The 23,652-nt window shown below is 39.3% G+C and overlaps 1 protein-coding gene across 1 annotated transcript; it reads right to left on the bottom strand.

The window, feature by feature from the left end:
• Positions 1-3,890: 3,890 nt before the first annotated feature.
• Positions 3,891-22,747, bottom strand: shoc2 (SHOC2 leucine rich repeat scaffold protein). The gene is made up of 9 exons (XM_030733101.1): positions 22,687-22,747; positions 12,295-13,352; positions 11,596-11,733; positions 11,305-11,435; positions 11,029-11,217; positions 10,218-10,340; positions 9,761-9,898; positions 9,299-9,416; positions 3,891-5,410 (listed from the first exon to the last, which is right to left on the bottom strand). The coding sequence occupies exons 2-9, from the start codon at positions 12,995-12,997 to the stop codon at positions 5,202-5,204; spliced, it is 1,749 nt and encodes a 582-aa protein (XP_030588961.1). The 5' UTR covers positions 12,998-13,352; positions 22,687-22,747; the 3' UTR covers positions 3,891-5,201.
• Between the last annotated feature and the right edge of the window lie 905 nt (positions 22,748-23,652).

Consider the following 23,652-nt stretch of genomic DNA (forward strand, 5'->3'; position numbering starts at 1 on the left):
CCCATATGCTCTTCCAGTATTACTCCGTCTTTAACCTTGGTGGGGGTGCTGTTCTCATGTTGTTCCCCTGCCACTAGTATACCATGGATAGTTCAGTGGAGAACATCTGGTTTATTCTCCTGGCTTCTATCACTCTGGTATACCTCTTCAGACAGTTAGCCAAGGCTGAGTCTTTGCTTGGCAGTTTCTAAGGCCTCAGGTAGAGACAGCTTGCTGTACTTTCTGCAGTTCTGATAGCTAACTTACCTCCATGATACCTTGATCTTAGCCTCTAGTCGTCACTTCCATGGAGGGTATTGCTCCTTGTGGCTGTTCATCTTAAAGCCAAGTATCTCAAGGATCACTACTGCCATGGTATACATCAACTGATTGGTTTCAATGATGGTCAAAGTAGGGATTGTCCTTAGTGCTGCATTCACATCTTCTAGTAGATTTTCAGAGGGTACTTCATGTAGTCTCGGTAATCCAAGACCAACCAAGGCTGATTACCAAGATATATATAATATTTATTAATTTTTTAAGTCTCTTAAATTATAAATGTGGTATAAGTCAGTATTCCCATGCTGGAATGTTGTCTGGTATATGATATGGAAACAAAAAAAAAAAGTACGTAAAAAAAAAAGAGAAGCTGAACAAAATCCCAACTTTAACAAAAATGTGTAAGTGAAATACAAGCACGTATAAATTTGTAAATATTTATCAGTTTATTACAGTTAAAAAGATGTATGTACATACAGAACATCACCAATCATGGTCATTTTCACTCGCAACGTATCACTCTGCAGCTAGTTGGTATCAGGAGAATTTTCTTACAATGGGGCGGCATTGATTAACTTTGTCATTTACAACCAAGCACACAAGTCAGTGTATTTTTCCTCTTTTCCATTTACCAAATAATGCTTAGTAAAGGCATATATATATTCAAAAATAAAACATCAGGAGGGTGCTTAGTAAAACAAACTGTTGTTGAACTGCTGGTCCAAATTTCCTGTTTCAAACACACGGCTGTACACAGGTGGAAACACCTCAGACTGGATCTTGGTCACTGTGGTTAGCAATGAAGACTCACATAGAGGTAGTCATGTCTGCATCTGCTCATCCAGTCAAAAGACAACTCACCCAGAATCTATCTGTTCAGTCCAAGGACCCGCATCTCTTTACTGACATAAAAAGGAAATAAAAGAAGACTGTCTTTGTGGATTAAATCAAATGGTCATAAAGGTTTTGCTTGGTGCACATAAGGCAGTCAAGTAAATGTATGGAGATACTATAGAAGGATGTGTGTGTGGGGATTCAGATAAGTATGCATTGGGAAAGAGTGGGCAGCTTCACACTAAAGGGCCATTCCACCAAAGTTGACTAGGTTTAAATACAAAAAAGGTGAATAGTCATAATTTTTTATGTGCCCTTCATGTGGGGAAAAGATGTAAATCGTGTTTGTGTCTTTTCTAAAACAAATCATTCCTGCATTTTCAAAACTACTTTCAAATCTCAATATAAATTTAGTTTAAAAAAGAAAAGTTTGCCTAATGAAATGTAATCCCTCAGCGAACTCTGGAATTGAACCTGTTACGACTACAGAGAAGAACATATAAAAATAAATAAGTTGTTCCTTTGCAAAATAACAATGCAAGTCAGTTTTGGTGGAATTCCCCTTTAATGCCAAAGACAAGCGAGACGTAAGCTAATGCACATCCACTTGGTAGCATAATGGCATCATCTTCCATTGCACTCTCTGTTTTCTTGTAAAACTCTCATCACATTACAGATTTTGTAATACTGAGTCTACCATAACGCCAGATTACTGTACAGAGTAAAAGGAAAAATAAGACCGAAGAAACTAGACCCAAATTTACATTGTAACAACCAGTTGCTTGTCATCAAGTACAGTCAGTGGCCATAGACACAAGGAATAGCCAAACAAACACATAAAAAAGACCATTAAGGCTGCTTGTCAATGTAGATTAAGTAGGATAAGCATTGCCACACAATGCTTTGACACCCTTTGCAATATACAAAAAGGGAGCATTTGCAGATACACCAAATAGCCACTAAATCGAAGTCTTCTATGCAAAAACGCCCGATTCTGACCCAGACAAATCATGTCAAATATGTGTTCAACATGCTTATTTCCTGTACAAAATAACAAGGCAAGAAAAATGACAATTTGTGTGATCCAGAAACAAAAAGCAAAATGACTGATTCTGCGATGCTCTCAATGGCCTAAAATCACAGAAAATAGAAAAAATAAACAAATACTCCAATTATTTCAGATTCACCAGTATGCAGTACATCATCACCACCTTGATGCAGCAACAGGTCACGCCTTCAACTCAATTGACCAGTCAGTGATCTCCTTCCCCTCCTCAGAACATTAAAACTACATTCCACGATCTGATAAATGCTCTCCAGTTGATTAGCCCCGTTCAATTCGTGCCTCACCTCCCATCATCTTGTCTCTTCATACACTGGCATTCTCAGCCTTGCAAAATGGCACATGAATAAAGTAAAACAGACTGAATGTAAAAATGGGTCACAGCACTCACGCTGCATACCTAATGCACATCTCACTTTTGAGTACTCGTTGAAGGCATTTTTCACACAATTGTTTACAGCTAAAAGTAAATACACACAAAGAAAAGAAACTTCCAAAGCTTTTATATAAAACCCAGGAATGCAATGCCTCCGGTGTGTTGTTCAGCATGAACACAGAAAGCCCTTTTTACAATTTTTTTTGTCTTTTTTCCGACAGTCTTGTACTGTAACTGCGTTAAGCTCAAATATGCACCTTGTGTTGTCTCATCGTTGTGTCCAAACGATTTGATCTGTGTGAAACCACCGGGCCTGACACTTAATCGAAAAAGTCAGTGGATTTGTCCCTTGTCAGGTTTTTGGGTAAAGTCTGTATCAGTCTTGGGAGCGGGTCGTTTTCCCTTCTCCTGCCCTACCCGGCTCGCTGTCTCGAACAGTATATGTTTAAGTCCATGAAAAGCAGCAACAGGTTCTGCTGGTAAATTAGAAGCAGCGTTTCATCGTTCCCCTGACCCGACCCGACCCCACCCCAAAGTGAGCCGTGGCATGCTCATCACTGAGGCCTCCTGTGGAGGAGAGTAGCCCACTAAAACACACCAAGCTGCTGCAAAGAATGTAGGCCCACCCATGTCAATACAAAACAGATCCATGATTGAATATAGAATCGGGATGCAAAACATTTTCAGAAAGAAAAAAAAAAAAAAAAAAGGTTTGCTTTGATTACCTTTTGTTGGGGTTTTTTTTTTAATGCACAGTCACATGAAATAATACTAACTGAAAGCACATTTCATCATTTAGAAAGAAAAAAACAAATTGATTTAAAATAAACAGTGCTCATCTGAACTGCGGTTACCCATTATGCTTGCAATGGAGAAAGCAGGATATGTGAAGCTTATAATGTCTCACACCCAGAGACCCTTTTTTACAGTTCTAGAGAGCAAGTTCTAGTTCTTTGCGATTGAGAGGAAAAACTTCCCCAAAGAAAGTTACCATTTATTTTGAGCCAGTGAAACTCAGCATTTATATTTAATTGATACAAATTTACATGATAACCCGTTTAACAAATAAAATACTTATGAAATAAAATGCCCTCATTCAAAATAACCAATGAGAGACTACTGATTTTTTTTTTTGTCTTAATATAGAGGATGCAAATAAAAAGTGCATACAAGCAGCAGCATTGCTGGGACAGTGTGGGACAACAAAGATATCTTAAAAAAAATTAAATTACAAATCAATACAAATCAAGGGAATATTTTCCATGATGCTATTTAGATTCTTAAGTCGACCCTGTCAAAACAGACTACAGAAGATTAAAGATATTAACCAAACAAAAAGAAAAAAGAATTGTCAAGGAGTTACCTGTCAATGTTTTATTATGATTTTTCTTTTTTTTAAATTTTGATACACTCACCACTTGCTCCAGAAGCTCAAAACGTCTTTTAAAAACGCTTGATATGTTGGTCAATGATCAACTGGATGACAGCTATGCAACCCAACACTGAAGATAATATCAAACGAGTAAACATAACTAAAAATTGCACTCAAGGCAACAACCAGTATTTGTATTCATATATAAAAATCATCATTTATCCCATCACCGAAGTATGTTCTAATGTTTCTCAATACCTTTTTTGTCACATAGAATCAATAACAGGTGACAGGGCCCACAGCACCGCCCATTTTGGAGTAAAGTCCAAGTTGCTTCTCTTTTTCAAGCACGTGTGATTGGCATTTCTCTATGTATACATTTACTAGCTCAATGCTGAACAACTCCTGCTGCTATCTGTTAAAAAGACCCTAAACAGGAAAAAAAAAAAAAGTAAAAACAGCAGTAATAATAATAATAAAAAAAAAGTTACTGAAATAATTTATCTCTTTGTATTCTCGTGGACAACTGTGTTTAGAAATGAACCACTGGTTCACTCTAAACATAGGCACATTTAAAAAGAAAAGAAAAAGATTAAAAAAAAAGAAAAAGCACACCATCATTAGACCTTTGTTGTCTATAGTCAAGAAGCAATTAACATAATTTATGTCAAGGGAAGATGATGTTAAAAAAAAAAAACCAAAAATAAAACAAAACAAACAAAAAAAAACGGGACTATCAAAAGAGTATATAACAAGATGACAATGTTAAAAATCACGGCAGCAGCAGTAAATTAAAAGTTCCAAAGACTTTTTTTGTTTGTTTTTGCATACAGTTGTATCCTTGCTCACATAATGGATGCTTGTAATTACTGTAAATACATTGGCAATGGGAGCACGGTTTATATGGTTGAAAGACTTGCCACTTAGCTCACAGTTACTCAATATATATAATTGTATATATCTTCAGTTTTGGCAAACAGATGGAAATATTTCCTCTTGTATGATTCGGAATGAAAGATGAGTTACGGGTAGTGGGCTGGGGTCCTTGACCATGACCATGATAGACTGCAGAAACACAGAGGTCAAGTCTCCAAAGATTTGGTTTGCCTCTGCCCAAGAATGGTAAAAAGAAACATTTTCCTCCTCCTTTTATTTGCCCCCCCGCCCCCGACACTGATTGTGACAAGTGTGTTTTCTTTACAGTGTATGATACACATAATGGGGGCGGGCAGGTGAAAGGGTGCAGAGCAAGTGGAGGGTTTGGAGTTCATCAGGACTGGCACTGAGCTGCTCTTGGCTCAGACCATGGCACGATATGGTCCCTGCATCTTGAGGAACTGGATGATGAAGGAAGGGCCTCCTGCGACAATCTGGGGTGGCAAGTGGGTGAGGGGACAGTTCTCGATGCTCATGATGGACAGTTTGCTGCAGAGGGCCAGCTCAAATGGAAGGCTATGCAGGTTGGGGTTGTCGTTGAGGTACAGTTCCTCCAAGTTCTCCAGTGTGCCTGAGGACAGACATTATGTAGTGTTAGTTAAACCAAATACTGTCATCCAGAGAAACGGTGTGAATAAAATACAATTTTTAGGAATAAAAGTGCCCCTCATGACAGCTCCTTCATCCAGTTTGATATTAGTTTTGAGGCACATTAGTACGCATGAAATGGCAAATGAGGTCAGCATATGTGAGCCAAGAGTTCAGGCTTCAGACTGGTTTTTGACATTTTTTTTTTTTTAATTCTTGGATGTTTATGTAGAAAGCAGATATTCTTAATATGGTCATCTTCATCAGACAGCCCTGGTTGCAAGCACAGCAGCCCCAACCATGTACTGTTTTTAAGGGGCAGCTAGTGAGAACAAAGTTGGGCTAAACCGAGGGAACCTAAAACCGTTCACTTAAGACGGTGGACAAACTGAGGGACTGCAACAAAGTGCAGTTAAAGACAAATAACGATTATACTGAAGTGAACTGTGCAAAGCTCCCGCAGTAACTGGCACCCCGAATATACAAAAATTTTTAATTATGCAGATTTTTTTTTTTTTTTTATTGCAAGGTAAAGACACAATATCAGTTCTGGTACAGATTTGATGGAAATGAGCATAATAGGTCCCCTTTTAATGTTTCACAATAGACTTTACTGAATCGTGACACTTAAGATTACAATTAATACTTATTACTGACTATCTTGATTTATTATTTCCCTGTTTCCCACCAACTCAAAACTATTGTAGGACAAGTACCTTTAACCAACTCTCAGAAAAGCCAGAAATTCATTTCCCATAGATAATAGTTGCAGCTCCAATGATAACATATTGCTTTGCCAGTTATTGTGCCCTTTTGAAAGACTTCATATGTTACAGATGAGAGCTGAGATGTACAGACAAGAGCTTAAAAAGAGACTTGTTGGCCTATAGAGTGCCACTGTCAAATGTTTTACTTGTACAATGTGTCATATATTGGAACTAGTGATGTGAGCGACTAGTCAACTAGATGACTAATCATCGCTATTTTCACTAGTCGGTACCAGACGTACTAGTCTTTTAGCCTAATTATTAAGGTTTTAAATGATACCCAGTGCCGGTTACACAGCCATCTGCCTCCAGACGGAGCTGCAGCCCTGACATGGTTATAGAAAAATGTCTTAACTCTGTTAATCTTGGCCTGATACTTTTATTAGGTGTAATATTGTTAGTTATTTCTGACGTTTTACAACGTAACCTGAAGCACACCCCCAGAGAACCACCCTTCCTTCCCTGCATTTCTGGTAGGGAAGGAAGTTTGTACAAAGAAGCGAGAACATTAGAGGGACAAATGTGTTTGCACCTTGAGAATTAAAAACTGACCACAGCAAAAAGTAGGACCCAGGAGGGAAAAAAGTCCCAGCATTTTATGTTTCTGTCAGCCAGCACTGCATGTAAAACACCGGGACACGACCGAAAGGTAATTAACACACGCAATGCACCTGCACAAGTATATACACCGGTAACATCGGCCACTTACGTAGGTTACGTTGTAGCTCTGCAAAGACACAGCGCTGAAGTCTGAATTATTGGTAAGCTGGAGGAGGCTGGGGGAGAGGGAGGTCTGGGCTTCACTGCTCAGGATGCCGCCTCCCCGACCCAGCCCCGGATAAGCGTAAAAAAAAAAAATGGATGGATGTTTGTATTGTATTGTTTTGATGTGTGTCATGAATAGTAGAGCAATGAGCATCGTTCATAATGCGCCACACTTTTAAGTCACAATTTATTCATTTTTCGAATGTTATTTTCTCATATTTTAATGATGCATAAACATCATTGCCAGTAACATGTTTTCATATATTTAACATTGATTGATTTTAAGTTTTTTTTCTTCATTGTTTGGAGTATAACGTGCAGTGTTCATAATGTATGGTGCCACACACTTAAGCAGCATTTAAGGTTCAATTCATAGAAGTTTCAAATGGTTTCAAATGCCTTTGTTTAGACAGTTTTTGACATTGTCCATTAAACAGGCATAAAATTTAATTTGATATCCGAGTGTTAGTTTGAGACTAGTCGGCTAATCAAATTTTTTTTTCCTTGTTAAGATCGACTAATAAATTAGTCGCCAGAACATCTCTAATTGGAACGGAAACTAATTTTGCTGCAGGTCAACCATAATGGAGCTGATATTTACTTTTTATTGTTTACAAAATTTGAAATTTGTAATAAATAAATAAAATCAGAAATGTATCTGCAGCATCTTGTATAGATTTGCCTAATTAATATTTGTAGCAAGTTTCAAAAGATTCAGCAAATAAATAAAGGGAAGTAGTCACTGAAACAAAACATAAATGTTCTGTTGATCTTCAAAATTAAAAAAAAAAAAAAAAAAGTTTGAAAAATTAAAAATGTATCTGAAGCATTTTGTGGAGCTTTGCATATTGAATACTCATACCAAGATTCAAAAGAATCAGCCTGGGAATCCACAGTATTCCTGACTTCGCGCCATTACCCATAATTCATAGCGGAAGCCGGTATTTTACTTCCGTTTGCGGGCTTACACACTTGCCGTTCATTTAAACATTTTGACACTGCAGCTCCTTTTACCTGGCCTAAATGGTACCACACTGGAGGTGGATACATTGCAAGGATGTTTTAAAATGTAGCGAGGTAACTGTGCCTCACCCGTCACTTATGTAAATGACATGAAATTATGGCCCGAAGTCAGCTACGACATTATCAGTTACCTTGTTTTTTCCGAAGGTGTTGACAGCGAGGAATCACGTAATTATAAGAGCACCAGATTACCTTCAAAAGCAATAAAACCAATAACGTAATGCTTAACAAACAAGGCAACGTTGTTTTCCTTAAAGCAGCTGTAGAGCCGAGCCAGAGCATCGGCCAAGCTAAGCACTTAGCATGGGTCATGCTAAGGGAAAGTGGAGTGGTGGAGACAGTCAGCTGTTCCTGTATCGCTGATTAGGGAAATCATGCAGTGATGCTGCAGCTATTCTGTGGAAGGTATATCACTTATCTGGATATCAGAATGTTCAGATCACTGAAACAGAAACACTGGACTGGCCGAAGGCTGTGATCGAGGAGACGCGCAGCTGTCATCTTGCTAACTGCTACGTGTTTACATGTGGAAAGCACACATTAAGCTTTGTGTAGGCTGTTTACTGTAGTGTCACACTATAAATAAAATAACGTAAAAAAAAATAAAAGGCTGTCCATTAAAGGAAAACTTAAAACAAGTAACCGAATTTTGTCATTAACTCTGGCTCTAACTTTGGGTAACCAGAAGTATAAAACCGTACAGCAGAAGTAGCAGTCTGTCATGGCAGTTTCAGAAGTTTTCAAATATAAACAACCAAGGAGTAGCAAATTTAGCAAACAGTCGACGAATGACGGATGGACGCTGGACGGCTCGGTGCTGGAAAAGTTCCCCTGACTGTCATCTGTCGCTGACAGCAGAGCTAATAATAAAAAGACCAAGCTAAAACAAGCTAAGGAAAAATTATTAACAGCTGTTAAGAGGCAATGAAAAGGCTGCTAAAGTCTGCTACAATATGGGCTAAGCTCCAATTGTCATTAGTTGTGCAAATTTAAAGTATTACAAACTATAAATGATCAGCTGTTACTGCGTCAAAAGAAAACTTTAGTATCTCCAAGCCACAACTATAACAGCCTAAACACTAAAAATGCGCTAACATTGAGCTTCTTCCCCGACTCATTTTAATCTCTGGCTTAACTCAGCTGTAACAAACTTATCCAGGTTGGACCAATCACTATGAGGAAGGGTCAGAGTGGATTGCTAAGCTCTTAAATCCTTATGGCTACATTTAGCTTTTATGTGAAAATAATGGTTAAAATGTATCTGCTTTGTCATAAAAGGAGATTTTAAAAATGTTGGATGTGAGTGGAGTACTGACCAATCTCCTCAGGAAGGTGTTGCAGCTGGTTCTCCCCCAAACCTAGATGAGTCAGGTTGATGAGGTGACCAATTCCTCTGGGTAACGTAGTCAGCTGATTATTTGTCAACACCAGTTTCTGAAATGAAGGCAGAGACAACACAATGAAAACTGTACAAAGGCTTCTGATTCCACTGTATGCCACAGCATTTACCAGCTGGAGCCCAACTGTGGACGATTATCTAATGGGTAGACAGGCTGTCCTGTAATCTGCTCCTTACAACTAAAATGAAAATTCTATGGTGAAGGGACAGCCTCTCAGCTTTGAAGATTGTTGAAACAACAAACTGTTAGCGAGATTATTTTCCCCATCCTGTAAATAATTTTTTTAAACTGGGTTTTCATGACTTCCTGGTTCCAATTCAACCTTTATTTACAACAAAAATCAAGCAGAGCAACAAGACAACTGTCTGGAAGATTTACCTGTAACTCTTTAGGATAAGCGATTTCATTAGGTAGACACTCCAACTTGTTTTCCTCCAAGTCAAGCTCCCTTAACTTTCTCAAATTCCCAATACCATGCGGTAACTTCTTGAGAAGATTATTGGACAATATTAACACCTGTAAAGACAATGAGATTTTGGCACTATTAAATACAATTATTCACAGAAATGAAGCAATTTTCTGCAAGAAATCACTTATTTAAAAAAAAAAAATAGGCATATGAAAAATCCTGTTTCAATTTATTCTGTGAAAATCACACAAAAGAGAACAAGCAACAAGGAGTGAGCCACACTTATTAGCTAGATCACTAGCCTGAACAATAATATGACAACTGGCCGACATGCTCCCAATTTATTATGAATTTGCACAAAATATGATCTATTGGATACTGTGCTGGGAAACTAAAAATCACTACATTTCTGTATGAAAGACTCACCTCCAGAGAAGCAAGACCACAGATATCCTCCGGGATCTTAGTCAGCTGATTGGTGGCAAGGTTAAGTTCAACCATGCTAGTCCATGTACCAAAATCCAAAGGCAGTGCTGTTAACTGGTTGTCCTGAGAGAAGACAAGGGCATAACTATTAGCAAAACTAATAATTCGGTGGGCCACCACAAGAGATTGAGCAGATTGACTGATTATAACAGATAAATCTTTCGATCTCAATGTGTTTAATGATTATATGCACTTTTACAGTTCCACCTGCTTTATTTAAACTAGAATAAAAACAAACTTTCCAAATGTGTACCATGTTGATGACAAGAGCGAATTTCTCACAATGTCTGTTTTTTTTAAGATGTAAATTTTCTATGAATTCAAATCTAAGTGCATGATTCTTGTTTCTGATTCAGTGTAGCTCAGATATAACAAAGCTTCAGTTCAATACCTCATGTTCCCACGGCTTTTCTTCTCTGAAGATATTTTAACATGTCACAGCACAGATTTAATAATGATGTTTGAATTCAATTTAGCTGCCTCAGTTTCAGCCTCCTGGTATTGCTCATGCTGGCTCACAGTCACAGCTTACAGGAACACTTGAATATAACAGAGCCACTGTCCACCTGGACCTTTCTATGACAAGTCAAATGTGCCTGAAGTAACAAAAAGCTTAATAATCACTGATTTTTATTATCTTCAGATACCTTAATAGCACCAGACTTTGGCAAAAGTGAAACTAGAGCAGACAAAATTGAGATAATTTATCCAAGAGATATTTTTACATTGCATTACAAACACATAAATATACCTTCATGTTTAGCTTGCTTAACACTTTTGCCCTGGAGAAGATACCAAAGGGAATCTTGTTGATACGGTTGTGCTCCATGTTGAGGGAGTAAATGGTTGAGAACTGGGATGGGCCACCCACAGGGTATGACTGGAAGCAGTTTCTTGCCAGTGTTAAACTTGTCAGATTGACCAAGCTTGACAGCAAACCCTGACCAAACATAGAACACAGAGACATGGCTAATAGCCCACAGACATATCACATTACATTGGTGATAAAAATTCATGTTCTACTTACCTCTGGCAACACAGAAATGTTGTTGTTTTCAAGGTTTAGCTCTTCCAGTTCTCGACATTTTGCTAAAGACCTGGGAATAGCTGACAATCTATTGTACCTCAGACCTAAGCGATTTATGCTTGCCAAGTTCCCTGAAACAATAGCCAAAAAGATTTTCACAGCTTTTTAAAAAATTATTACATAAATGTAGCTGGATTCACAAACTGGTTGAGGAGTAAAAACAAGCATTAACAAAAACAAACTGAATTTGCATTACAGTTTTAAACTATATTTGAATGATCCACTCATTACCTATACTTTCTGGCAGATCCAAGAGCTCATTGTGCTGCAAGTCGAGGTTAGTTATCTGTGTGCAATTCCCAATTTCCTTCGGTAGGTGTTCCAACTGATTATGGGCAACGTCCAGAGTAATGAGGCTGCATAGCTCCCCTGCAGGAAGATGTGTATCAAATTCAAAAACTACTAGTAGGTACCAGCCGCCAAAAATTCAAACTCAAAATATAATGTAGAAAATAGCTTTACTGAAGAGGGGACAAAATGAGTCATAGAAAATTTCAGTCCAATATCAGAGTACCCTGCCCGCACCTTAGCAAAATTGCTAAAAACAATGGAGCTCTGCCGCAGTTGATTATCAATAAAAAAACTTTTTAAAAATTAAGTTTTTTTAATCTGATTTACAGTATTTTGAGGACAAAAATACAAAAAGCGATCAACAATTAACACTGTTAATAGTTTGTGATTTTGGACTACAGAAATGTTCTGTACCCAGTGTTTATTAGTGCTAAGATTCATAGTATGGGAATGTTGTAGAATTACATTAATAAAATATAAGACCATCATGGCATACACTAATTGGAAATTAATACAGCTAAATGTTCTAAAATCAGTGGTATCCCACCACGTTACACTCAAATTTGACTTGTTACAGCCACTAAGAAACCAGGCTGCCCTTTGCCCTTCCTTCATCTGAGGCATTTTGTCTTTACTCACCTATCTCAGCGGGTAGCTGTTTAATCTTGTTCTCACGAATGCTGAGCATGGTGAGTTTGGATAGGTTTCGGATGTCCTTCTCCACTGTTGTAATGCGATTGAAGCGCAGGTATAGAGTGGTCAAAGATGTCAAGCGATAGACGACAGGTGGTATCTCTCTTAGCTTGTTGTGCCGGAGGTCGAGCATTCGAAGCTTCTTCAGCGAGTCCAGAGACTCAGGCAAACTGGTCAGGGAGTTCTCACTGAGGGCCAAAGTGATCAGGCCTGACAGGCAACCCACCTCAGCTGGCAGGCTCTGCAGCTTATTGCTGTATAGGTAGAGTTCAGTCAACTGTGTCAACTCCTTAATGGAAGTGGGCAGCATGTGAATGGACCGTTTGGATAGGTCCAGTCTTGTTGAGTTCTCCTCCCGACATTTGTTAAGCTCTTTGATCACTTCTGCATTACTGGACTTCTTGCGTGTACCTGTTGCCGGGTTTGGCCGCTTTATCGTATTGTCAACAGAGAAGGCAACACCTGGTGTTGAGCTGCTGGTGTCCTTCTTTCCTTCTTTGGCATCTTTCCCTTTGGTCTTTGAGTCTTTGCCCCCATCCTTGACTAAGCTGGCCAAAGCCTTGGCCTCCTTTTCCCTTTCTTTACCAGCCGGACCACCTTTGGGGTCCTTTTCTTTTGATTCTTTTTCTTTGCCTAAAGTACTACTCATGTCGACGTTATCGGGGATCCTGCAAGGTTGCTCATGGGAGTCGCTTGTCAGGTTACTTATTCCAAAAAAAAGGACAGAAAACCAAAAAGGCTTTTAGAAAACACATTCCTGTGCAGGCCCACGCATTTATGATTACCCTTGGAATAAAGGCCTTGGGATCCAAAGATTTTTTGGATACTTATGAAACTTTGTCCCTTTGTTAAAATGCCATGGGTGAAAAAATCCTTTGAAGTAGCTGGACTGTGGCATCCATGGGCCACATGTTTAAATGTCTGAACAGCATACAATCCCAGGACCTTCAGATGAAGTTCTTTCAGGTTGAGATTTTTTTTCTTTTCAATCCCTCCGACATTTGCTGTAGGAGAAAAACAGAAATTGTGTTTAGATTTGCAATTTTATTTTCACATTTTGCAAACACATTTTGGATTTCAACAGTGAATTTTAACTTATAGTGCCTGCCACTTTTGTTATAATTAATTTTAACTCTTTTTTTTTACAGATTTTATGCAAAGAAACAATTTTGTTAAGTACCAGGAGGAACAAAACAAATATATGTTCTGTTCTTATAATGAATCCTAAAGTGATTCCTGCTAAAAGAATCCAGCATGCCTTAGCAGTGGAGGTGTATGAGGGGGTGGAGTCTGTCCTGGACTCCTGCTGACAGGGCAACTGTCATTACCATTCACAGTAAATGTTTTTTCCTCTGGAGCACAAATCAGAATATGCTTATAAGAACAAAATGTTGGTAATAAAATGTTCATACGCTCCTTAGAGTTGTGCTGACATATGACAATGTGAAAATGAGCGTTGATAGCTCACCAATCGAGGCAATTTTTTCTCATTCCCCCTTTAATGAATTAAATTAATATCATCATCATCATGAGACTCATAATAAATTGGATCCACCTCACTATAGTTTCATGTTGTATCCCCACATATAATCAACAGGAGGATATTTCTGACTGATGTATTGATTTTTAAAACAGGGCTTAATGTGACTGCAGAGACACTTGTCTCACAGCAGTTGACTGGTTGCTGGCTGTCACTGAGTGAATTTGCAAGAGTCGCAAAGAGGGTGCCGAACCTCTTTGCGACTCTTGCAAACCTCCTTGCGACTTGTGATTGCTTTGATCACTAGCAGATTGCTGCTGTCACCCATAGTTTGCACAAAGACACCAATTTGTCTGAAAATACTCGCTAACCACTGAGCATTACTGAAACTTGAAAAAGTGTGACACAAACTGGAAATGGAGACCATTTACCTTCGGAGTAAACGTTGTGCCTTCTGAAATGTGCTGGTTTCAGTGGTAAGGCACAACTTTTATTCTAAAAGGTAAACTAAAAGTTGCCCATTTCCGGTTTGTATCGGACTTTTTCAAAACAGCTCGGTGGTTAGCAAGGGTTTCAGAAAATTCAATGTATTCCATACAATCTATGGGTGACCAGGGCAGTCTGCTAGTGACCAAGGCAATTACAAGCAGGTTTTTGGTGCAGCATCGTATACTGCTTTGCTTCGTTGCAACCTCCCACAAGTACTCACTAATTGGTCAGAAAGTACACATTTTCCCCTAGCAACTGGTATCTGGGCCTGCTTGACTGGGGCTTTAACAGTCAATTTCACAGTAACCAGTCACAACCGGTCGGTAAATACTTTTTTTCTCTCCCCTCCCCCAGACATCAGTGTTTACCAGGGGATCGCCAACTGGTTTCTAAGCTTGTATGACTGGGGCTGTGACTTTTTCCCCACTTGTTGGGTTTTTTAATTAAAAAGTCAGCTGTGTGTGGGAAGAGCATGGTGAAGAGCACAGGAGAGACAGGTGAGATATTTTACACAGGAAGAAAGTTTTAGCCGTTGACCTGATATCCATTCACTTATGTTTACTAATTACAGTAGACTAAAGCATTCACTGCTGTATCTGAACATGTACAGGTTTCTCTCACAGTGCTTCCCCCCATTGACTGGCATTTAAACATGATATCCTCACAATATTCTTCCGTATGCATAAGCCAAAAAATTAAACTCACAATTGAACAGGTTTTATCAGTAGTCAGTACAATGAGAAATGTGGTATTGAGTGTGCTCTGCCAGATCAAGAAATCAGTTTAATATACTAAACATAACCTCACACCAACTTATTCCTACAAAACAAACATTGACATAAGTATGAATTCCATTAGCCATCCCGTACAAAATTCACAGCAGAACAATCATATTGACTGAGGTACGACTTGGGGCCTAAATGCTCAGAAAAAAACGAGGAGGGATCTTAAGAAATATACATGTCTGGTACTGGTGTCTCAAAGACTCCCAGACAAAACAGTCTTTTGGATCTTTATGTGACAAACTGAGGTGCCATTCTGGCAGCCGTCTCTGTTTAGTCTCTTGCTGGTGTACCTTGATGACTGTGTAAAGCTCTCCAGCCCTAGTACAGGCTAAGCTGTGGCAAAAAGAGAGGCAGATTTGGCTCACGATCAGAGCTAAGTGAAAAGGTTAGGACTGCTGAGAGTAATCTTTAGAAGTGGCTTTCAAAGCATGAAGTTCCCACAACGACAGGTCATATGACCTTTTGGGTAAAAGAAATGTTCAGTCAATAGCAGCACCCCTTACATGAGAGAAGGACTTGTAGGGTGTTTCTGTAAATAATAAAAGAGGCATATACTGCTCTTTTTGCCCATCTTAAATAAAAAGCTGGACATCTAACACTGTCTCAAACAGGCATACCGGTGTGCTAAATAACTATTTAAATAAAATGAGAATACCCAGGCCAGTCCAACTGCTTGAGCAATGTAAACCAAACTGTGCAAGCAACTTCCTTTTATGGTTGTACTCTCTGTCCCTGTCCTTTTACTTCGTTCTGGTTATAACAAACCGAAAGTAAAAATGATCTGTCTAGCCTTGTCTGCATTTAAAGACTTTTCTTTTTAGACCTGACATTAAACCAAAGACACCAGATTAAAAGACTGACCTCCTAACATGACCCATCCAAAACAAGTCATAAGCGAAAAAAAATGTTGTGCACCTAATATGCACATTGATTTCAATTCAGAACAGTGAGAGCCCAATACATTCTGCTATCATTTAAATCTACACGTTTCTCTCCTCCCCTTTTCTCTCTTGTTCAGCATCTGTGTCCTGGTGAAGCAAAGAGTTTAAGGTAACTTGTTACATTACTTCATGTGCAATTAAAGCTCCTCAACAATTATAGCTCCTTCTTAAACCAAAGATGAACTGATGTCAACCTCCAATTTTTTGAAAGTAAGGGCCAAAACATCTGCATTTTTGAAATGCAATAGTCCTGAATATGATGACAATGGTGAAGATGCCACAAGCTCTGCTACCAATATCAGAGATGTTAGTCCTATCTGGAGCATTGGCAGGTTTTTTGCTGATACAGCTGAAAGCACAGGAAAACAGACCAAGACAATTACTGGCTCCTCAAGACCATCAAGAAAAAGCAAATGAAAATCTGCAGTTAAAAATTAAGAAGCCAACTGGAAGATGACACTGTTGTCCCCTCCCTTTTTTGTTGTGTACTCCCACCCAAAAGCAGTCAACCAACAGGAAACACTTATTTCAAACAGTGTTTGAAATAACACGGTTGGTCCACATATAGTGGACCAACTATATGTTGGTCCATCCAAACACGGTTGGTCCACATATAGTTATGGCAAAGACTCATTTATGGTAATTTGATTTAAAAAACAAAAAAAAAACCCCAAAAGTATTTTATGCTTCTATGCTTCAATAAATGAAACCCTGTTTGAAAAAAAATGGTCAAAAGTACTTTTATTAAAAGAAAAAAAAATCACAGTGGTTTAATATTCAAATGAGCAAATAAGCTCTCACTTCAGAAGGAAGATGAAGAATAGGGTCAGAAGAAACAACAGGTAGTCCTTGTGTTGGAAAACCACAGGTTCAAGATATTCAGTCACTCTTCCATCTCTAACAAGGTTAAGGTGAGTGCCTACTTGCATGAATGTAATGAATGGATATAAATACTGGACCCCTGTTCAGATTGGAATATCTGATTGTTTGTTCTGGCAGGCAACATTCAAAAGCTCCTCACTTTGCTAAGTTGCTGCACAATGATGATAAATGGGATCTAATAGCAATAAGTAGATTCAAATACTAAAGGCTGGCAACACCAATCTTTAGAGTGGGGACATACTATAGCCAGGTCATTCACTGTGTGACCATGTCAGGACATCTGCAGGAAACTGCTGTTACTTAAAAACTTTTTCAAGGTAAGCTTTCCTTCCTCAACAAATGACATTTACTTCTTTCTCTCAAAAGACATTTATATATTATACCAAGGGTTTTTATAATAAATACTGCATATATTTAAATAAACTACTCTAAACTAATATTAGAGTAGGTCTTCAGCTGGTTTAACATGTAATATAATGTTCTAGAAGTAGACAAACACAGACACCATATAGAATGATCAGTGTAACTTTTCTTCTGTTACACTCAGGCAGAATTTACGGTTTAGCAGGAGAAGCGTGTTCGCAGTCCGCTGGATGTCTGCGGATGGCCTGTCTAAATGCAGAGAGCGCTGTTGTTGATGAAGGCAGTGTACGAAGTATGTGGTACAACCGGTCTTTGGGCCACTTTTGCTTGTGCTGTTGCTGGCTTGTCAGTCAGTGAAGTTATAACATACAAAGAGCTGAAGTGAAACCAAGTGTTAAAAGCAACTAACAGTGTCCACTGCAGCCACTGCCTGTGCTTTTCATACTGTATTTTTTTAATTTTTTTTTTTATCTTTGAAGGTTTTTTTTTTTCCCCCAGGGTTCTCCCATTCCCTGTGAACGCCGCTGTCACTCCCTTCACTATTCCAGCCCAGTTGTCAACCAATGAGCATTCAGCAGACGCATAGGTCATCCGCGTGCAGTAACGCAGTTAGGATTTTGGATGAGTGCACAGGAGCACTTTTGCAGTGGGTGAAAACCCCTCTCCATTCACTGCCTAAACAAAAACGTGTATGCAGACAGAGATTTGTGGGACCATAAATTATGCTTAAGGCATTGCGTGAAAAAGAGGATTTAAGAGGTTACAAGTTAGCAGTAACCTAGCTTGTTAGCTGGCATCTGCTACCCCACAGCTGACTGTGGTATCATTAGACTAATATAAACACATTACAGCAAGCAATCTCTTTCTAAAAGATTTTGAATGAAGATTAAGAAAAAAATACACTCATATTCAGGAAGGAAGGTTAGGGACAATTCACAAATAACGACATTTTCCAGAGCGTATGACGGGGGGAGGGGAGGTAACACCCAGCGTACGCTTTTCAAATAGTTAGAAAATGTCGGTCTGTGTAATTTGAGCGCTGCCGTCTGACCGCCAATGGCCGAGGCATCCACACCACTGCACCATTGCGTGGTCTGCAGCGATATGGCCTCCGGTCTGGCGGATCAGTTCAAAGGCCTCATTGAATTCTCTAAAATAGGCAATCATCAATTCACAAAATGATTCTGGTGACGATATTAAACAGGAACAAGCTGCGAGTGTGGCACAGCAGGTGTGGAAAGCAGCCGGAGATAAATTCAACAAGAAGTGGAAGCATTGTTTCAAAAATGGAAACCGTACGCAGTAAACCGCAGAAAACAATGATGGATTTGGCCTGTTTTCATCCATGCTGGCCCGTATATTTGTGCGTGATCTGGTGATGGGCGGCCAGCACTGTTGCCAACTTTTGTGTAACAAAACTCGCTGTTGGCTGTCTCAAAAATCACTAGAAGTCGCTAAAGGACGAATCGAGGTCCAGGCGATGCCAAAGCGTACAAGGGACGTAGTATGAGCGCTGTATGTGCACAAAACAAGGCAACAGTGGAGTTTTCAGTTTTCCGGTGTTGTGTCAAAAAGGGATTTCCTTTTTTTTTAATGTTTCTTCTTTGCTTATATCGGTAAATATACTGGTGCACAGGATTTATGAAGGGCTTATATATAAAATGAAGAAATGACTTGTTCTTACCCTCATTAATAAAGAATATATTGTAGTGTCTGTTAAGACGTTGAAGAAGATGCCAAGAGATTGCCAGCAAAAGTTGCCCTTTTATTAACAATTAAATGGTTGCTGTGGGCCACAACCACACCAAAAACAACAAAACGGGACTCCAGCTCTGACTCTTGCTCTCACTCTCCCTCCCCTTCGCATGCACACACATGTTCAAGTACCAACAAAACAGTGGGAAATCACAGAACATCTGCACAGAACCATCTAACTTTAACAGAATCGCTACAATACGAAAATCACTTTGCCAAAAACTGTCTGCAGCGTCTACCATGTGACAGAAATGTTCTTTATGACTCAAAATGAATTGATATAGTTCATAAGAGATGATGTTTGAGATATGCTTGACAGATAATAGGTCCGCAAGTCATTTGCAACAATATAAATACCAGCAATAATTTTTTGGGCAAATATTGGAACTCACTTTTTGGCACAAGACTGGCTATTCAGATGACAAATTGCTCCACTGCCACTGTGTACAGTGTGGTGGCATGTACATTTAGCGTACATGCAGTGCAGTACACATCCACATTAAAATTCAAATCAGTTTATTGCACTCTATAAATTCTAATATATAGGTATATCTGTTAATTACGTTGTGTACCCTGCATTTTGCCCTATGACAGCTGGGATAGGCTCCAGGCCTCCCGTGACCCTGAAAAGGATAAGCGGAAGAGAATGGGTGGATGGATTTTTATTAGTGCAACAATACAATGATTTAATAGATAGGAAAAAGTATATTTGATACCAAGATCTACGGAATTTTTCAACACCAGAATGTGTTTTTTACAGAACCTCGCAATGGACATGGGAGGAAAAAAAAAAAAGGGGGGGGGGGGGGGGGGTACTTTTGCGAGCTTGAGCTTTTATTTTATGAATATATATATATATATGAATATGATATAGATGAATAGGTATGTGTCCTCCATCACTGTGGTTGTTTATGAGCTGAGTGGCTGAAAGGAGAAGGGGGAAGGGGCAGCACTGTGTGTGTTTGTGGTGATTGAGTGAAGCAGTGATGGCGTGAGAGCGAGACAGTCAGTTTCCTTCCTTCATGCCTGTACAGTTTTGACATGGTTACGGTCAACAGTAACTGCTGAATTATAAATTAAAGACGGTTTTTGCTGGCAATTTCTCGCCGATCCTTTCAACGTTCTGACGGACGCTGCCGTATCAAGATTACCGTGGAAGCGCATGGCCTAAAATTAAAAAGTTTTGCGAGATCTTGTAAAAGTACATCTCTTTTTTTTCTTTTCCTCCCATGTACCATGTGGGGCTCCATAGTTTTAATACTTTCTATTACATTACAATACCAAAGAATCAGGTGAAATTAAATGTTATGAAAAAAGATCAACATTTTCTTTGTACACTTTTTTTTTTGTTTTTGGGGGGGGGGGGGGGGGGGGGTAAGAGTACGCTTTGGAAAATGCTGAAAATTGTGAATCAGCCCTTAGTAATTAATATGTTCCTGTGTGGTCTGTGTTATAGGTAACCAACAAGTTATCCCAAGCTTAATAGTGAAGCTTGGGAGAAATCTTAGTGAAATCTTACTTGGCTCATCAGTGATTCTTTACTGAAGCATTAAATTATTGTGGGATACAGAGATTCCTGGGGCTGTAGTATACACTGAGATTGTTATTGCTATTATTTTAAATCTTAGTCTAAACAAGTAGAGGGCTAAGAAAATTCTGTAGAATGACAACTACATTTTTTTTAGGGGGAGCTGTTCAACCTACACATACACTTGGAACAGGTTTGGTAGGTTGTCAGAACCAGGTTACTGGTAATGCTGAGGTACTGGGTGTGCTTAGTCAAAACAAAAAAGTCTAATGTACGAAGCATAAACTAACACCAACTTGCTCCTGCTAAATAAATATGACCCAGTGGGTGTTAACATTGCTGTAAGCCTACAGCCCCACCTAAGCAATCACTCAGCTAAATAGCTGAATGATTGCTTACAAAATCTACAACAAAAGAACAATTTAAGATTGTTCTTTGACATGTTCCTAGAACCGTACGACTGAAGAGCCTAAATAGCTAGCAAGGGATAATCATAATTTTGTGTGTGGAATTATTTAACTACTCAGCCATACTAAACCTGTTTGTTCAGAAAAGTACACTATGGATCAGCCTTTACATCACCCTTCACAACTGTGCTATATACTCGTGTGTGAATGCGTGTAAGCTAAAACTGCTTGTTTAGTCGATGTAAATATGAGGCTTAACTCAAGCACTTTTTTGCAGAAAAAGCTAATGCATGTGTCCATCAACACAACCACAACACCACCATAAAGTGCTATTTGAACTTCCCACATACAGACTAATGAAGTTATCCATTAAGGATATCTTAGGCCCATCTGCTAATGTCAGTGCATTTAGGCCTGAGTAGAACTGTTCTCCCTTGTTTGTCCATTATAATGCCTTTAGAATCAAATGAAACATGCACCAATTTCAGCTAATTAGAGAATGCATTTTTCAGATTCAAGAAATATCCAACCATCTAGGTTACTGCTGCTACTTCACAGTAAGTTAAAGCCTCTCGATACAGATAATTCTACACGTAATAAAAGGAGGCAAAACTGCCTGAGGTGGCAGCTATCGCTGTTGCCACTAAACAGCACTCCACATGACCCCACTAGGTTGGTGACTACGTGTGCAAATGGCAAATCCTTGGAAACAGATTACCGACAAAAACGGTAGCTACCAGGTCGAGAAGTCAAATTGCGTTTCAAGATTACCCAATTTGCAAGATACGAACACTTAATATGGGTACGATACTGTATGATCATTGAGTGTAAATCCTTGACGTTGTGACTGCTAAGCTAACATCACCAACAAGACAACTTTGTCGTTAACCAATTCGAGTAGGCTAAAAACGTATATCTACAATGCACATCTCAAAGTCCAGTCTTAAACTGGGTGAAACAGTAGCGTGCAAAAACGACTGACAACAAAGCAGGAAATAAAAACAGCTAAGCTGAGCGTCAACAGGACGGCAAACGTCAGTTATGCCAGACCGCTAACTTGCTAGCGTCAGCTAGCAAGCAACTTAGCTCAGCAGCTAACGGTATTTTTGGCGAGCGATTTTTTCTCCAACAAGGAAGACCAACACAGCATTCAACAGCACATAATAAAATAGAAGGACAATTGATGTGTGTGCTAGACCGTGGTGAGGGTGTCGAGATTTGCCCTTAATATTCACATCCAGCGCTTAGCTTAATCACTAGCAGAGATGTGTGTGTAACGTAGGCCTGAGCGGAGCGGCTGTCGGACGTAGACCGACCCGACCGAAGGGGGGGAAATCTCTGCTGCAACCAGCTGAGCGCATACGGGCAGCAGGAACCCAAAGAGAACATCCTGTGAAGGTGTGAAAGCAGCTGATATCCCGACCCGAGCAGTCACGGAATGCCACCGAGGTGCCGACAAAACAGTAACGCTGAATCAAAGCGCCGTTCCCGGAGTGAATGTGAGCAGAGGAAAAAGAAAACACTGAAAAACAGCGGCCATTCCGAAGCTGAACAAAAGAGTGCGTTCGTACTCGCCACCGCAAAATGACACTTTGGTGTTACACACGCCGTAACGACAGGCTGACACGTGTATTACCTCTAGAGCGCTGCGTTACCATGCTGTGGGGATGAAATGTCCACTGTTATTGTGATAAAATAACTGTTTTACCTTCAGAGGTGTGACTCCGCCATCCTCGCTGCTTCCTCCTCTTTTCCTACACTGCTGCTCTGCTCCCCTCCCTCCCCAGTCACCAAACTGCGTCATTCACACGCCTAACCAATGTTATCACGAGACTTTGAAATGCAATCAAACGTCCATTATATTACATTTATCTATAAAATCTAACAGAGATGATGATAATAATAATAATAATAATAATAATAATACTACTAATAATAATAATAATAAGTTCGATTGCAAATGGGTCCTAGCAATAAAGCCATATATTGAAAAGAAGATTTTAAAAAAGGAAAAATAAATGTGTAAAACAGTGCGAATAAAACAATCAAAACCGGTCCTTGGGGGGGAAAAAATAAGTTTTGTCTTTTTGTTGTTGTTTTTTAACATTATGTCTCAGTTTTTCCCATATGGCAATCTCCAGAGCTGAGAAAGCCAAAAACTGCAGCTCCTCTAGTGGCCACTTGGGGTTGGTTCCAAAGGTTGTTCCTTCTCCATAGACTTGCCCAGCTTTACAGCACTGAAAAGTCTTTTTAGAGCCTGGTATGAAAACATGGTTTTGGCCTCTGTGGGTAGTTTCCCAGTTTCTAACAGCTCTAGGCAGGTTTAATTTTTTTATAACTCATCCATCTTGGTGTACTTAGTGGTAGCTATAGCTGTCTGCTAGGCCTCACCTCTGCAAATTCTAGTCACTGAACTGGACCTCTATACAATGTTTGTGCTGTCGGCAGGGTCAGCGCCCGAGCATAGGGCTCAAGTTACTTTGCTACTTCATTAAAGAAAAAAAAAGTACATTTTCACTAGGACAAAACAGAGGTTCTGCTAACATGGACTAATGAGTTCACCACACACTAGGATAGTTGTGAGTGCAGAATACCCTCAACACATTTCCATTTTTTCTTGCAATTTCTTGCCATGGCAAACCTTCTAGAGTGGTGAGATAGACATATTTATTGC

This window comes from Archocentrus centrarchus, chromosome 1, assembly GCF_007364275.1.
Source record: "Archocentrus centrarchus isolate MPI-CPG fArcCen1 chromosome 1, fArcCen1, whole genome shotgun sequence".
In the NCBI taxonomy this organism is placed as follows: Eukaryota; Metazoa; Chordata; class Actinopteri; order Cichliformes; family Cichlidae; genus Archocentrus; species Archocentrus centrarchus.